The following is a 17,223-nucleotide window of genomic DNA, read 5'->3' as shown; positions in this document are numbered from 1 at the left end:
AAACCACCTGAAGACAGTCCCAGATGTTGCCACCATGTGATGTTCCATGCTTACAAAGTAAGCTGCTGACCTGCAGTTAAAATATTCACTCTCTGATATTCTTGGTAAGACATCAAGATTCTAACTGGTTTAACCTCCATACTGTGTCAAAAATGCAAATTCCTGAAAGCAAGATGAGGCCAAGTGTGGGACATCATGGCACATACTACGTAAGTAACCCAGAAATTCTGTTATTAGACACAGGTATGTTGTTTTACAAGTAAATTTAACGTTATTAATGAATGATACAGATCTTGATTTTAAAAAAAAATCATTCTTTAACTGCAGAATCTCTTAAGTTTATTTTAAGCATTTAACAACCAGACTGGAAAAAATATATCTCCATAGTGTCCATTCCTTCTACCCAACATGTAGAATCTCTCCTCTTCCAAGATGGTTTCGAAATAAAATAAGATTTTTTTTTTTTTCTGGTTCTACACATGCCACATGTATGGGTCTAAATCTATCCTTGCAAATTTGTTGAGAAATAAGAGTAGAGTTCAATGTGTTGCTGGAATGGGTAAGGAGCATGGATTGCTCACAGGAATATGCAGAAGATGAGGGATGTCTTTGTACAGGACAGCTGGCTCAGATTAAAATGCTAAAAGAAATTTTCACTGATTCACTGAAGCAAGGATATTTATCAGGTGAACAAGAGCCAGATGTCTGTACTGCTGGTGTAATACCATTCAAATCTTTTTTTAAAAAGGTACTGCTGATCCAGTGATACTGGCTGGTGTGGGTAAAGACAAAATAGAGATGTTACAACATTTTCTCTGGGCTGGTCTAAATCCAGACCTTATGTCAAATTGGTCAAGTTCCACACTATATTGGTGATGCTCCTGGCAACACTCTTGCCAAGCATCTGAAATGGTTGCCTAGAGGAAAATTTCTGCTACCTTTGCCTTTCTGTATTGCTGTACTGTCTCTATTTAATTTTTACAAGTTCTAAATACAAATCAGATTTATTGTTAAAAGTATCTCTGTGCCTCCCTTTATCCTCTACTCATATTACAAGACAATTGCAGATATTTTACAGTTATTTTATCTTTGCTAGCAAAAGGCAGCAGCTTAGAAGCCCACAGCTGTTTCCAAAGACAGGCAGCTACTCTTTGTCCAGTCGTTATTCAGCTGACTAGCAGTAACATTTATAAAAGTGTTACTTTGACAGTAGCAGCTCTTTTCAACTAAGAACTGTTTATGTTAAAGAATTGATGAAAAGCAGTTATGAACCATGACAAAGTCTGATGTGACATTATGATGACAATTCAGGTGTTTTTTAGCATGAGAATATTTGATCTAAATTTCACTGTTAGTATTTCAATGCACACTTAAGAAGGAACCAAGAGAACATGTGCTAGAAAGCCTATGCATGGGCTTTAATGTACTTGGCCAGTTTCCTGTACAAAAGTTCCTGTCTAGTTTTAGAAATACAAGGCTTATTTTCCATGCATCAGTCTTAAGCAGAAACTCACAAAAATGGTACCTAGTACTTGTAAAGAAAAGCCACTTTAAAAAATTCTCACATTGAGACATTAGTTTGAAACTGATTACTTGTACAGGTTTAGATCACAGTGGATGGCTGGGTGTATGATTTAACTTGTCATTTTAAACTCTATAGCAAGAGGCTATCATTTTTTGACCTCACTTCCACCAACAGTCTATCAGCCTTAGGCTGCTAAGCTCCATTCACTTTAAAGTGTGATTACTGGATTAAAAGTTACTATCTAACATGGATATTTCTACATAAATAGCCCATAATATATCATTCTCAAGACCAGATTATCCTTGCATAAAGATATACTGTAATGTAATTACCTTCTTTACAAAGACAGGGCAGAGTCTGAAGGTTCATACAGCCAAGTTTGTTTGACCATTTTTTGACCAGGGTGATGGAATATATCCAACCATTTGGACCCTGTGCTCCAGTCTAGTCATGAAAGCCATGTTGATACCCTGGGTTTGTTTCATTACAACCTTTCACATGGTGTTATTAGTGGAGGCAAAGCGATTGTCGGGGCTTCAGTACAACCCTGTTCTGCACATGCCTTTTGAGCAGCTGTCTGTGTCTCATATACCTTGCCCAGAGGTGACAGATGAGATGTGGGCTTTGGCACATTCAGTGGGGCTGTGTGTGAATCAGGGTTCACATTTCTTCAGCTCAACATGGCTGACTATACTTTTGCTGTGTGTTACTGACTACTTTTTTCCGGTGCATATTCCTCTCTGGTATTTTACTGGCTGCTTTTGTTCAGTGCACATTCTTTTGCTGCATGTTACTGGCTGCTTTTATTCGTTGCACTTTCTTTTGTGGTGTGCTACTGGCTGCTTTTTTTTGGTGCACAGTCTTCTGTGGTGTGTTACTGGCTGCTTTTTTCCCAGGCACAGTCTTCTGTGCTGTGTTACTGGCTGCTTTTTTTCGGGTCACATGCTTTTCTTGTATGTCACCGGCTGCTTTTGTGTGGTACTCATGCTGTTCTTGTAACTTACTGGCTGCTTTAGACACAGGAACTTCAGCCTTAACATTAGATCCAGTTTGGCAGTGAAGGAGCTTTGCAGCTTTTGGCTTGCTATCACTAGCAGCAACCTTACATCTACGTTTTTTTACTTTCTTCTTTTTCACCTCTTCTTTTGGTTTTTCTTCAGTGATGCCATCTAGTAGTTTTTCTGCTGCAGCTGAATCCAAAATGTCTTTATCAGACACTTTTTTAGAAGTATCTTTCTGAAAATTTCACAGGAAACATCAGTGCATCTAAGCCACAATACCGAGCTACTCATAATTTACTCCGTGAAAAAAAGACAGCAGAATCTAGCAGAAGGACTTAAGCCACATGTGATAAATGCTAACCAAGCTATTTATTCACAAAATTAAGAACTTGATTCGTGTAAAGAGGTACTGGAGCATTTGCTCTTCAGAGGCTTTCTTCTCTACTGACCCAAAGAGGGGAAACTCAGTTCTGGGTCTGTAATGTGCATCTGACTTGTGTTTAACCCCAGCTGGTTGCCAAGCCCCACACAGCCACTTGCTGACTCCCCCACCAGTAGGACCAGGGAAGGAACTGGAAAAATAAAGCTAGGGAACTCCTGGGTTAAGATAAAGACTGTGGTTCCCTGGGAAGACAAGTGCCATAACTGCAAATGTCTTTCCTTCCTCCTCTTTCCCCCCACTTTATATCCTGAGATGATGTCACATGGTCTGGAATATCCCTTTGGCCAGTTTGGGTCACCTGTCCTGGCTGTGTCACCTCCCACACACCCCCAGTCCCCTCAGCAGTGTGAAAAGCAGGAAAGGCCTTGGCTGTGTGTAAGCCCTGCCCAGCAATAACAAAACCATCTCTATGTTGTCAACCCTGTGTTCAGTACAAATCCAAAACACAGGTCCACACCAGTCATTGTGAGGACAATTAACTTAACCCCAGCCAAAACCAACACAGTCCTACACTGACCTGGTCTGTAATGTCTGTAAGAACATACATATCAATTACCTGTGTGTGTGTGTGTGTGTGTGTGTGTGTGTGTGTGTGTGTATCAGAAATAGTTACTAATATACAGAAATATCAGTAACATTAAACATGAATAATTTTCACAGTAATGAAAGTTCTTGCTCATAATACACAAGTAAGGAACTCTCCAACTAGGAACAAGGTCAACATCCAAGTATATAAAGAGAAACCGTAGGGAAGAAACTATTTACAACTAGCTAAGAAGGTTTCTGTGAACAAGGAATTTCAGTTTAAATTATAAGTACATGTTTTCTACTTTGTGGGAAATGTTCATTTCCTGAACCACCTAAAAATTGGCCATTGGAGCAATTGCTTCTTTGTATTAGAATTTGACCCAAAAAATTATTTGAATTAACTACCTTCAACAAAAGTGTTTTTTTCTCTGGAGAGAAACAATATGGTAAAGAGATGCACATAGCATGCTTAACTAAAGCTCAAACCAAGTTGAAAATATTTAATATGGTAAAGAAATAGGTCAATAATCGGTAACTTAAAAGACTTTTCATATGTAATTCTCTTACTCTTAATAAAATCTAACTTCCCCAAAGAGGCAAGATTCTTTCAAGTACTATAATCGCAGTATGACAGAAAGTGGTACAAATAACCAATCTCAATCTCCTCGATCTCTTATCTTTAATTTGCAGTGAAATTCTGATTAGTTCTTCCCCACGGCCCTTCCACTTTTGGTGGAAATATTGTGTTTTTCTTAGAGACAAGAGGAAAATGTTGATGCTCAAAGACACAAACTAGCCCTTTAAGGGCTTTCTTCAGGAATCATGCCAAAGACTTTTCCATTTACTCAACAAAAGCCCCCTGTCTTTCAAGCCAGATTTGTATATGCCTTAGTTTGGGAAGGAAACATATTCATACCTGTATTATTCAAATTATAATAGTGTCACCCATAGGGATTAAGATTTTGGCTGCTTGGATACTGAAAAATCTTGGTGACACTCATAACAAATACATTTACTAGACACCATTTTGTCATGAGTCTAATCAAGCTGTGTATTTCATTCCAAAGTGTGATAACAGCAATATATTTCCTCTAGATGTTGCTGGCACTAACTTGGATCAAGGGCCTGCTCTGATCATGAACAACTCCAGAAGAACAGGCATACCTTCTAAAGCTGTGCTCAGCATAAAGTCCAGAAGTGGCACATTTCAACTGCTCACCTGTCTTTCAGTCTTCAGACAACTAAAGAGCAGTCAGGAATTTTATTTCAAATGTTCCATTTTGTTTATTCTTCTGTGGAAAATTGCAGTACTCATCTTCTTTGAAGTGAATTTAAATCGTTATTTTCATAGCTTACCTCTCTCTCTAGAACAGCTAGGAAACAGCCACTGGAAATTTCTGATGGCTCTATTTTGAAAAACATTTCAGTGGAAGACTCTGAATTGGAGCAAGTAGAAAAAACAGAAGGAATAAGCCTGTAAAAAAGAAATGGAAGACCAGAAAATAGTATTTAAGAATATAAAAGAAAATAAACAAGGATACATTAAAAGTAATTTTCAAATCATGTCTTTCGATAACATAGTTTTATAGTAATTTTTAAAAAATTGCACTTCAAGAAAGGCATGAGAATTTACCTTCTAGAATTAGTGGGGTTTTTCCATTCTTTTTCAGTAATTCCTTTTCCCCCCCAATTATTAAGTATACTAATTATCAGATAGTAATAATAATTAATAAATATCTAAGCTAAAAATCTTAGGTTAGGAAAATTTGCTATTTGTTCTAATTGAGGGGTTTTTTATCCAATTTTACAATTTTTCAGTGCATCAGTGGGGAGGGAAGAACTAACCTCTTCTCCTGCTCTTCTTGTATTCCAGAAATGCCTGATTTTTATAAAACAGTCTCAAGGACCTGGATCATAAAGCTGGCAAACTAGTACTAAGCTGTCTCAGTACAGAAAAGCACTATTCAAATGTCCTTTAAAACACTTTTAAAATGTCTCCTCCTCTTCAATGTAAGCTAGAGTCCTAATCCTTACTGCTCCACTAACCCTCTTGCAACAGAGCTTTAGCCAAAGATGGTTACAGAGACATGTATTCAATATTTGAAAGCAATCTCCTGATTTGGCTGGTTAGTTTGCTTTTAATGGTAAGTCTGCAAAACTGTTTGTTTCCAAGTTCTCACCATGATCTGGATTTTTTTATATGCCCCTTGGAATTTGACAGAACAGGCTACAAGGCTCAAATCCTCCTTGCATTACTAAATAAAACTCTTACATCTTATGACACAGATTTTTGATTTTTTTTTTTTCAATTGAATAAGCTGATCTAAAAAGTGCTAATCTTTTACTGATGTATACAAGTTACTGTTCTCCAGGAATCCCTTCAATGCCCCTGGAAATGATGCAGAAATTAATTCAAATTTGATAGGCCAAAGCAAAATGCATGTGTGTTTTCTACCACTCTTTATACACACCTTTTTGCCATGTGTACCCTTTCTTTAGGTAAAGCTGTTGCTGTAAACTGCCATATCCTAAAAGTAAGTTCAGCTTAACCAGTGTGAACATGTTTGAAATCACCCTTAAAACTGCACAGCCCTAAGACCAGCTGTGTGATCCCAAACTCCAACAGAGCCTTATTTTGTTTGGCATCACTTCCCTACTGCAGAGTCATTCCAAAACATAAAATGCACATAAGCAAAATTGTTTTAAGAATTTCCTGAAAGCCCTCAATTTTCTTGGAGAAGGGAATTAATATTCAGTAGATCTTTGATGACCATACAGCATGTTTTATTATTACTGGTCTCTCGAAGATACTACTGTGAACATGGGGGCTAGTAACTCTGAAACAGCCTTTTATTCTATACTGCACAGTCAAATAAGTTCTCTAATGCTAAGAAAAGTGTAAAATGAAATTTTCTAAGTAGTACATGAATCTTAAATGGCTCGAGCTTTCATCTTAAGTATAATCACTCTGTATATTTTATTTATGATGTTCTATTACTGCTCTGTTCATGGTGGTTACCAGCAGCTTTATTGTAGCAAAGACTACAATGAAACCTCCAAGATACTGCATGACAGTGAAGGAGGAACTGAATCTCAAATTGTCATTTATGAAGCTCAATCAATCTTCAGTCAGAAATTTGCTCAGGTCTGAAAAAATCCTAATGTAATTTTATTGTCCTTTCCTTACCATCCAAGATTGCCTTTTTGAAAGTGTAATATGATTTGGTGGTTTGACAACATTCATAATGCTTCTGCAAAACAGTGAACAGATTTTAGGTTGGCTTTGTGGGGAGGGGAGGTGTTTTACACAAGGGAGATTTTAAAAAAAATAAAGTTCCAGAAACTTTTTTTTTTAATAAAAATTATTTTATATGTTATGAATTTACATATTATTTATGTTCAATAATTTAGAGACCATTACATTCCAAGGTTCCCCCAAGTTCTCCCCATAGAGTAATAGCTGCACAGAAGCCAAGACAGACCCCAGGAAATTTCAAATTCCTAATGAAAACACAAGCAAGAGGCCACAAATGGCTGATGGGGTGACAGGTTATAATGACATACAAAGTATACAGCATACATACTTTTATCATATCTGTTTGTATTTGCCATGATTGCACAGGATGATCTCTTACTGTAACCTGTCCTTCCCAGAAGTCATTAATCTGAATACAGCAATGAGCAATCCTACAGCAAATGGCTCTTATTCCTTTTTTTCTTATTCCTTTTATATCAATTTTTCCTTTGAAATTGATTATTCTACATCAGAAGTGGAGAGCATGCCAGCAAGTCAGTTTCATTCTCTGAATACTAATACAATAATGGCAATAGCTCTATTTGAAGAATGTTATTACCAAACAGTGATCCTTTCCTCCAATCTTAATTTCAGATGAACAAAAATATTAGATGAGAAAGTCAATCAAACACTGCTAAGTAATCTCATAAACAGAAAGAATGGCATGACAGGCAGCAAAACCTATTTTAATTTCATGCAAGATACTTATCAGTCTAGGATAAAAATTATGCTATGATTTAAAGTCATACTGTGATTTTTCCACAGATAAAACTATTCATTCTGTACCTATATCGTCGTACTTTATCTCCCTCCACTCCAGATTCCAGTGCTTTTTGCACAACAAGTTCATTTTCTTCTGGGTAAACTGAACAAGTGCAGTAAACAATAGCTTGTACTTTTTTAACTACAAAACAAAACACAGCTTTTTACTCTTCAGATTCTTCATACAGACAGTGGTTTGGTAAGGATTAAAAGCATCATAAAAATTATGCCACTTTTAACCTCCTGATCTCTAGTGTTTTTAAATAATTAAAATATTTTCAAATATTTGCAGATTTTAGCACAGTCAAAGCTCTCTTCAGTCTTTTCACACAGCTACCAAAGGAGAGAGGAAAAAGGTGGCAGAATGCAGATAAAGGGATACTACATTTGCAGAATTTCCAAAGCAGAGTATAACTAAACCATAATCCAGTTCTCTATACAATACTGAAGACTACTGTAATAATGCCTGGTGGGCACTAGGACACACAAACACCTTCAGACTGGAGGAAATCGTTATTCAGGGGGTTTGGTTACATTCTTATTGTTAATTAATAGAGTAATTGGTGTATTTTTAACTATATTAAAGCTGGTGATAATACAATGGAATTGGTAGTGCAAAGTCATCCCAGGAATTGGAAGACTAGCACACTTACATTTCAGTGCATGCATCAACTCATTAAGCTGCCTCTCAGCAAGAACACTGAGTTTATCCTCAGACACAAATCCCTGGAAAAGGTCTCGTAGCAATCCTGCATCTAAAAGCAGACAGCAGTAAATTTAGTCTTGCAATTTATCTTAGTGTCTGAAAATGCAGTTGTTTGCAGAAGCAGACCTGGTTGTTACTAGTGCAGTGGGAAGGTAAGTTTTACAAATTAGAATACCAAGGAGCACCTGAGTTATTTGCTTTACTTTACCAGTAATTACTGGTGCCTCTTGCTTATTACGAAGTTGTACAGTGAAAAGACTTACACAAACAGTCAATAAAGGAATATAATCAAATAGGAAATTTTATACATGTTGGTATCTTGACATACATTTTCTGCCTGTAGTCTTTTTACTTAAAAAAAGCTATACAAAAAAAAGCTCCTCAGAATCACCCTCAAACTTTCACACTATCAACCTGAAGAACTCACAGAATTACGCAAGTTAATTTATATGTTTTACAGTAATTAAAATAAGGAAGGTTTCTTTAATAAAGTTATATAATTTACTGAAGCACCTATACTGTCTAGCCTACCAGAAAGCATAGCTAGATATTATATCAAAAGTTACCTCTGTGTTCACTTAAAATAAGCTCCATTGGATTGCCAGCACCCAGTCCAGAGCATTGTGGTAGCAGCAAAATAACTTTTGCCTTACCAAGTCTTGGGTCTGTTGGTTCAAGATCAGTAAAGTCTTCATATAACAACTGAATATCTGAAAAACAGGAAAAACTCAACACTTACAGACTGCAAGCAGGCTTGCCTACAGGTGATAGAGGTGAAGAGACTGTGGAATACATGGAATTCAACAGAGCTAGAACCTGCTAGATTGAGAACCTCCAAAGCATGGCCTGTGGATTTCAAACAAATCAAAGGGCTGCATCTTCCACTGATTATGGGGTTGTAGTCTTGCTGCATTCTGTCCTGATAGCATCCTCCAGGTAAACTGGACAAGTGCATGTGTTTTGGATTAACGCACTCAGCTGGAAATCAGACTGAAACTAAAAGCAACAGCCAAAACACCAAAAGTTCCCTGCTACCACCTACACCAACTGCTATGTAGAAGCTACTTCTATGGAAAAAATTACCAGTATTTCAGGAGTTTGCAAATATGATATGGGTAGACTGCAATTGACTGTAGCTGAAGAGCTATCAGCTCACCTTGTGACAAAAAAGTTGTTACTGCCACTCCCAAGCCTCCAAAGAAGGGCTCTCTGCATTCTGATAGAATGAGTCCATATTTACAGATAACACAAACATCTTTATGACAATACTTTTTGAATACCAACTGTTTTAGCACCTACTTTCACATCCCGTGTGACTGAAACTGTTCCTCAGTTCTTCTTCTTTTGCCAAAGATTTCACACCACAAGCAAAAATTTTGGAAACGCTGTGATTTGTCAGTACTGACATATGGGCAATGGTCAGATGGGAACCTGTGTGAGCCATTATAATGTCACCACCTTCACTCAACAATGCCTGTGCAGAGTGTACAGCAATGCTGCGAGACTTATCCTACAAAACAGTGACACAAAAATTAAGTATGATCTCCTATTTTGGTTTCTATGAATGCCAACTTTGTTTTCTAAATTAGGAAAGTATTTCATTGTTTTCATAGCAAATGGAAAAGAAGGGAGGAAAAAAACTAATCAGGGATATCTGCTAATACAGAATTAAATAAATTACAAAACCAAGCAGTCAATCCATAAATTTAAATAACTAACTCTAAATAATACATTAAAAAGCATAATATCTATAAGTGAAAATAAAGTACATATCATCCCCATAAGCAGGAACTCCTAGCAACAGCTTGTTCCAGAAAAGGCAAACACAGGCCACAGTTCAGGCAGAATTTATCCTCTGAGGCAGCTTAGCAGAGAAATGCAAAACTATTCACATAGCTCTTGATGGTAATTACAGGAGAAATGTTTCCCTTGTAGATCAAAGATCAAGGTTTTGCTGAAATTCAAACAAGAGGGAGGCAGATTGGAATGCAGAAAACACAGGGACAGCTCCACAAGAGTAAATGCTCTTGTACCACTGATGATTAAGAGAAAACTTTATCAAATTACTTAAAAAGGCAAGGTGTGAAGACGCTGACCCATAGACACCCGGTCTTGCATCAAATCTGACAAACTGATCATAAATGGAAAGGGAAAAAGACAGTGCTAAGCTTTTAATTTCACATGTCTATGTACATACAGCACTCAAGCACCACCCCATCACAGAGATGGAGGTTTTGATGGTTTTATTTACTCATTTTGAATACTTTCAAGTAGTTACACTCAGAATTTGTTCCCATTACCTATAGGGTTCTCATCTATAGTTCTCTTCTGTAAGTACTCTATTTAAAATCTACAAACTGAAGTGGAATATTGAATACTGAGTCACTTTCTAAGCTGAGCAATAAATTTTGAGGCTGAAGTTTTCAGACATCTAGTGAAAATGCTGGTTGAAATGTTTCTTCTAGGCAGGCAAGAATCATCAGATAGTTCAGATAATTCATGGTTACGTTGTTGCATGATTACTGCAAATGCTACACTTGAACAGAAACCTCCCACCAAACTTCACTAGGGAGTCTAAGGATGGCTAGCCAGGAAAAAGACCAGTGGGGATAATGGAGATCAAGGAACCACACTGCAAAGTGTGATCATTCCATCACAAACATGCATTTGAAGAGAAAGAAATATTACAATAGCATACCACTATCTACCAGCTGGGGAAAAGCATACTGAGTTATATTGGAACTTTCCTCACATTTTCAGAAGAGAGACTGCCTCTTTTGACCACTTTTTTATATTTAGTTCAACAGCTCTAAGATTAAATTTAAAACATTCTACTAACTTTATTGTAGCTATCAATTATAATTATAATTTTATAATTATATATTATTTGTATGCTAAATTTAGTAAGTGGATCAGTTTGTAACCTAATTATTACAAATGTCTAAAGCCTTATGAAAGTTTGTCACTGCCTGACTGATTTAATAGAATAGTCACACAGTACACAACCTCTTTCTAACACAAAGCAATTATTTAAATTTGCAGATCACCTGACTCAAGTCTGAACATCAACTCACCTGCAGTAAGAGTTTGCAATCTGCAAAAAGATCTAAATTAAGCAGTTCTTCTTTAAGATACGAAGGAAAAACCAATACATCATGGCAATGTTGGTCCACAGCATACGTGTACTGGTCCAAGTCTGACACAGATTCAACTTTTGTAAATCCCTTCATCTCCAAAGCTCTGGTAACATCTTCAAGGCTGTTAACATACAACTCTGACCATGAAATATACAAGAGTTACTTAACCAACATAGTTTACATTGATTATAAGAAGTTTTTTCACTACTGTTACGGTGTGTATATACATATGCATACATATAGAGCCATAAAATGCATACTGTCTAATGCAGGAGGGAAACTCACTCTACTTTAGGCATGTAAGCTCTGGTTTGAAACAATTAAGTTGCTAAGTCTGATACAATTAATTAAAAAAGAGGCATGTACCTCGGAGGATGGAGAAATGCCCATGTGCTCAGGAGACACTGTAGTAAATTCACTGCTGGAATGCTTTAGTTCTTTCAGTTGCTTTCAATCTAGCCCAACTCACCAATAATTTTAATAGCTGATACTGAAAGAATATTTGTGTAAATGTAATAAAGGGATAACTGCTGAGGTTAGCAATTTAAATATCATAAATATTTAAAGGCATATATAGCAAGAGATGTTTGTTGAAATGCTATTTCAGACAGTGCCATAAGTTTATACAGCACATTAAATGCGGAATGAATGGCACCATTTTTATTTATTTCCTGTTTAAGAGTTCTAAAGTCACACCCAAAGTAAGATACTTATCTTGAAGAGCCTGTGACCTAAGCAGTGAACATTGGTCCAAGACAAGAACAGTAAAACAAAATTACTGAAAATATTATAAAATGCATTACCTGTCTAACAAAACAGGTAACAGGATAATCTGGTATGGTTCATGTATCAGTTAGTACAGAACTGGGAACATCAGTGTTACATATATAGTACCCTACAGAATATAAGGATTTTTAAAAGTGTATTTTAATTTCAGGTTTACACTATCCTTACAGAATAAACAGCAGGTGTAAGTATTGTGTCTTAACACCCTTTGCCAAGATTATGGCTTAGACTAATACACCCGTTTTTAAAGACATTTTTTCTTATGTTTGTTTCCAGGTTAACTCACCCATATTTTTTCTAACTTTATTTCCTCATTTACTTGGTGAAAGACCCACACAAGCAACAGAACAGCAAGAAGAACTGTTTCAAAACAGTGTATAAATACCACTACTGCAATATATAAAAACTACACAAAAATATATAACACAATGGCACTGGACGAAGCAGAGTTTCCTGTAAGAATTTGTAATTACTGATAAAAATATAGAAACCTGTAAATACTAAAACAAGTATGTAGCAAACTATATCACTTTGTATGCAAAAACATCAATATCAGATGATACTTTAAAGACCTTACCTGATTTTAAATGTGTTTATCCAGAAACAGAGAGGTAAAGAAGAAGCCCTTTGTTCCTGCTTCCATATAGTTTCTGGTATAAAATATTCAATTGAAAGAGCATCATATTTGATGCGACATCGTGCTAGTGCAGCTGCCAGTTTGGTCCTATAACTATAAAAATAGTCACAAGTTTAATAAGTTTTATAAATGTTTTCATCAGCTATTAGCATGCAACATTTCTGTTACAATACCATCTTGCTCAGAAACCAAATCCAAAAGGCACACCTTCTTCTGCAAGCTGCAACAGAAAATACAATTACAGAACATTTTCTGCCCCAGACAACAGCAGATGCAAGGTGGTAGTCAATAGCTACGATTATTTTATTTAAATCAGGCAGGACTGAAATTGTAACAGGTGACTCTCAAATGCATCGGTTTTCTCAGACAGCTAAAAAAAAATCACAGTATTATTTTGGAACTGCAATATGTGGAATAAAACCATCAGATTCATTTGCATGTTTGAAAATGTAACTGCATATATGTGCAGAATGTGCATTTGATGAAACCTGGCCCCTAAATGTCTACAGAAACAATACAAGTATGATGGTAAACAGGAGTCACTTTTATTATTACATTAAAATGTCTGAGAAAATATTTCCAATCTTTTCTTCCCCCAGGCTCCATGCATACTCCTGATACATGACAATTCAAAATAAACAAAAATTGCTGGTGAATTACTTCAGATATCTTAATTACTGCCCTCCAGAAATACCTTGCACTTAAGGGATTCATGAACTTTTTGGGCTGTTCTAAATCCAGCAGCAAAACAATTTTGTCTAATAAATGCCTTTTGAGTTAATCAACTGACTGATGGAAGAGATAATAAATATTAAAATGTTTATGTATTCTGGTTATTGTCCTAATTATTTAAAAAAATAAATTTTTAACAAAGTTTCATAGTAGAAGTACTGCTAAATAGACAAATGTTATTCCATTCCATGACCTTTTGACTCTATTACACTTGAAGTTATGAATATTTACTGAATATTTAATTTCCTTCCTAGAACTGTATCAAAGTTTCAACAATGCCAAAGTAAGGTAAAATGCCTGCAAAATAATCCATAATATAAGGATGGTTTCTTATCTCCATTTTTAATAACTGTATAAATATGAACATTTGTCTCCAAACTAGGCTGTCATTAAAAAAAAAATAAGCCCACAAAATTTTAAGGTAAAAGACATGTTTAATAATTATCTTTAAAAGGCACTGATTTTACATATCTTCATTTTTGCTAATCTCTATCAACAACAAATAGTTCTTTGCACATATACCTGTATAAATAATTCCCTATTTCCTGAACTTCTGCTACAAGTTCCTCTTCAGCAAAAGTCTTTCGTTTTTTAAACTTTCGGTCTTGTAAGTCATAAAGCATCACAACAAGCAAGCTGGTTAACTCATCTGGCTGCAAGAGAAAAGCAGCTGGATAGAGAAAGTGACCCAAAGCCTTATTTCTGCAAAAAGTTCCATATCAAACAGCAGTCTCCCATGTAAAAGGCATTAAAAACCCTTAAATGCTTACTTGCAAGAATATAAAGGAATTACTTGTGGAAAGTTAATAAAACACTTTTTAAAAAATATTTTTTAAAGCTCAAATACTTATAAGTTATTTAGATTATCAAAATTTAAAACATTCTTCATGCACACAGATAAAATACTGTATCTTAATATCTAATGTTATCAGAACTGAAACTTTGCAATTATTTTTTCTTCATAAAGTAGTTTGTTAAATAGCTAAACTAATAAAAACTTCTTGTCTGTCTGTCTCTTGTGGGATTCTTCCATATGTAGCATCCAATATGATCAGTTATAATAACCCTTCTGCTTTTGGGGTATATACAAAACCTTCTTTCTCTGTCTAATTGTTTAAACCAGGGAGCATCTCCTGCTTAAGGACAATAATTACTGCACTTCAGTTACTATTATCTGCCTCTTCACATGAAAGTCTTACAACTATTATGCCTTCTAAAATTTTCACCTTCTCAAAAATAATCTTGTCTCGAAATTAGTTAGAAACCTCAAGTTATTAGGGAAATACCATCAAACACAAGATGTGATCATGAAAGTCTTACTTCCTTACAAAAACAAGGCAAAGATGAATGTGTTAGATCATTTGTCTGCTCACATCAACCTCCACAAACAGTATCAGCTCAAGTTTATCTTGCAGTTTTCAAAGTCATCAAAGACAAAAGTGGAAGAAACAGCAAAATGTTCTTCCAGCTCTAGAATTGCTTTCCAGAATTTCTTTCCTGTCAAAGCAGGAAAGCATGCTGAGAGTAAACTGGACCAGTTTTTGCCAGTACAATATTTGTATACTGTACCATTTGCCCAGGAAGTGAACCATGGGGTCAATGCATTTTTTTGTCTGATGGGATTCACTCCATGTTTTCAAACTCCCAAGGATAGGAAGGAAACATTTTCTTTCCCTGCTCACAGTGGGACATAGCTGGGAAGGAAAGCACATTGACATGGACAGTATCAGTGAGCAAGTACTACACTGCAGTAAAGTTCATGGCTCGCTCTCCTACCTTCTTTCTTTGAAAGTTTTGACTCCCAGCAATCAGTTGTAACAGAATCTCACAACAGACTTTGGAGATGGATGTTTTAGACAACTATGTAAAAAGGTCAGCAATAGTTCAGTCTAAGGCTGTCATGTAGCTCAAAACAACCTTTGTTGTTTTGAAGAATGTTGTAGAATCCTCAGAACAGGTACTAATGACATCAACACAGAAATGTTCACTTACTATTGAGTTGCATGGGTAAGTATGACTATCTAACAATATTTCTTCAAGAAGGTCTTGATCTGTAAAAAGAAGAAAATGTTGACAAGACTCAATTGACAAGACTACAAGATTCTATGGAAGTAAACCCTGTAAATCACTTAATTGTAATTTTAAACACCATGAAAATTGAGGGCAAATTCAATCGCCAACAGAAGCAACCCTATGTAATTCATTTACATGAAAAAGAATAGGCTTTAAATGTTTGATTTCACAAACGCTAATAATATTGAGCTATATTTAAATATTTGAGGGATATGAGTAATCCAGTAAATGCATATATTCGTCCATAATTAGGATCTCAAAAGAAACCCTGAGATGAGCTCAGTGCCAGTAACAGAGCAGGGTATTAGTAACACAGTTTGTGGGTTCATTCCCCTTATGGGCCTTTCTTGATGATCCTTGTAGGTGACTGCCAATTCAGAATATTCTGTGAATCTGTGACTCTGCAGCAACCTGAAGCTTAACAAAAACTTCCCCAGGTCTCTGCTGCCAGGCAGACACTGAACATTTGTTTTTCCATGTTTTCTCTGCTGCATCATTTCTGTTGGCAATTCTTGGGTAAGTTTTGTACTTACATTTTAGAGTATTGAAAGCCAGTTCATAACATACACGCCTGGAATGCTCATCTTTAAAAGCCATCATGGGAGATTCTGAGTTATTGCCATACCGCACCTGGATTTTATCCTCACTCTTTTCAGTATGAATACCTTGAAAAATCTTAGCTGCATTTATGTATATCGAGTCGGGATAACCATTCTTCTCAATCTGAGTCACAGTTCTTTTTTCAGCAGATCTCTTTTCATCCGAAATTTTCATTTCACTCAAGACTGAAGTACCATTTATAACATCCACATGTGAAGACACCAAATTACTTTCAGAATCTGGCATTTTTCCAGCTGCTGACTGTGTCACAATCCTGCTGTCTCTGCAAAAAAAAAAAGTTTGTATTGAATCACGAAATTTTCTTTCACTAGAATACACTTTTCCCTTCCTTTCAGGGTTTTCAACAGAAATTATTTTCTTTTTCAGGCTCTAATCTTGCAAATACATATATATGTGTATCATCTATATTTCTATACATCTATCATCTAACACATCACAGAGAAGTATTTATAAGAGTATTCTTACATTACTGGTTTTCACCAATGCACATGCAATGTCTGGTTACTTGTTTCAAAAAGGCCAGTGCTTTACAATCACTGCTTCTTTGCAGACTATACATACAGATCTGATTCCCTGTGTCTAAGAAGAACCATTATTATTGCAGGCAGATTAGTACCTCTTACTAGGAATTCTCCTTTAATAAAAAAGACACCAAAATTTCAAAGCAGACACTATATCTTCCAAAGAAGAACCATCTTGAAAAGAGCTGCAGTGAATTTCAAATTTTGCCTACTAAACTGTGTATCAGTTCTTAAAAGTGGAAAACAGAGGTCACCTAAATGTTAATGCATTTAATGTATTACCTACACAGCATAATTTTAAATGCAGGAAATCCAATCCTGAGAGTCTCTTGAGGTATTATCCAACTCTCTGTATTGCCCATGGGCATTTCTTAAATTTTCTACACATCTTACTTTAACAGTAAAATAAAAATTACCTTCCCCAGAGGTGGAAAAGGAAATGAAAAGTCCCAGAGTT

At 35.9% G+C, this 17,223-nt stretch overlaps 1 protein-coding gene across 1 annotated transcript; it reads right to left on the bottom strand.

Moving 5' to 3' along the window:
• Positions 1–2,290: 2,290 nt before the first annotated feature.
• On the bottom strand, positions 2,291–16,470 carry NSUN7 (NOP2/Sun RNA methyltransferase family member 7). The gene is made up of 11 exons (XM_062493633.1): positions 16,158–16,470; positions 15,544–15,602; positions 14,074–14,204; positions 12,760–12,912; positions 11,334–11,517; positions 9,559–9,769; positions 8,826–8,969; positions 8,207–8,308; positions 7,578–7,695; positions 4,853–4,970; positions 2,291–2,761 (listed from the first exon to the last, which is right to left on the bottom strand). The coding sequence occupies exons 1-11, from the start codon at positions 16,468–16,470 to the stop codon at positions 2,291–2,293; spliced, it is 2,004 nt and encodes a 667-aa protein (XP_062349617.1).
• Between the last annotated feature and the right edge of the window lie 753 nt (positions 16,471–17,223).

This window comes from Cinclus cinclus, chromosome 5, assembly GCF_963662255.1.
Source record: "Cinclus cinclus chromosome 5, bCinCin1.1, whole genome shotgun sequence".
NCBI classification, from domain to species: domain Eukaryota; kingdom Metazoa; phylum Chordata; class Aves; order Passeriformes; family Cinclidae; genus Cinclus; species Cinclus cinclus.
This window is presented reverse-complemented; position numbering and strand designations above follow the sequence as displayed.

Coding starts and splice junctions, on each gene's coding strand:
- NSUN7 (XM_062493633.1), bottom strand. CDS start 16,470: ATGCCAGATTCTGAAAGTAATTTGGTGTCTTCACATGTGGATGTTATA. Junction 14,205..15,543: donor CTTACCCATGCAACTCAATA/GTAAGTGAACAT, acceptor TTTCTCTTGCAG/CCAGATGAGTTAACCAGCTT. Junction 12,913..14,073: donor ATAGGGAATTATTTATACAG/GTATATGTGCAA, acceptor CTATTTTTATAG/TTATAGGACCAAACTGGCAG.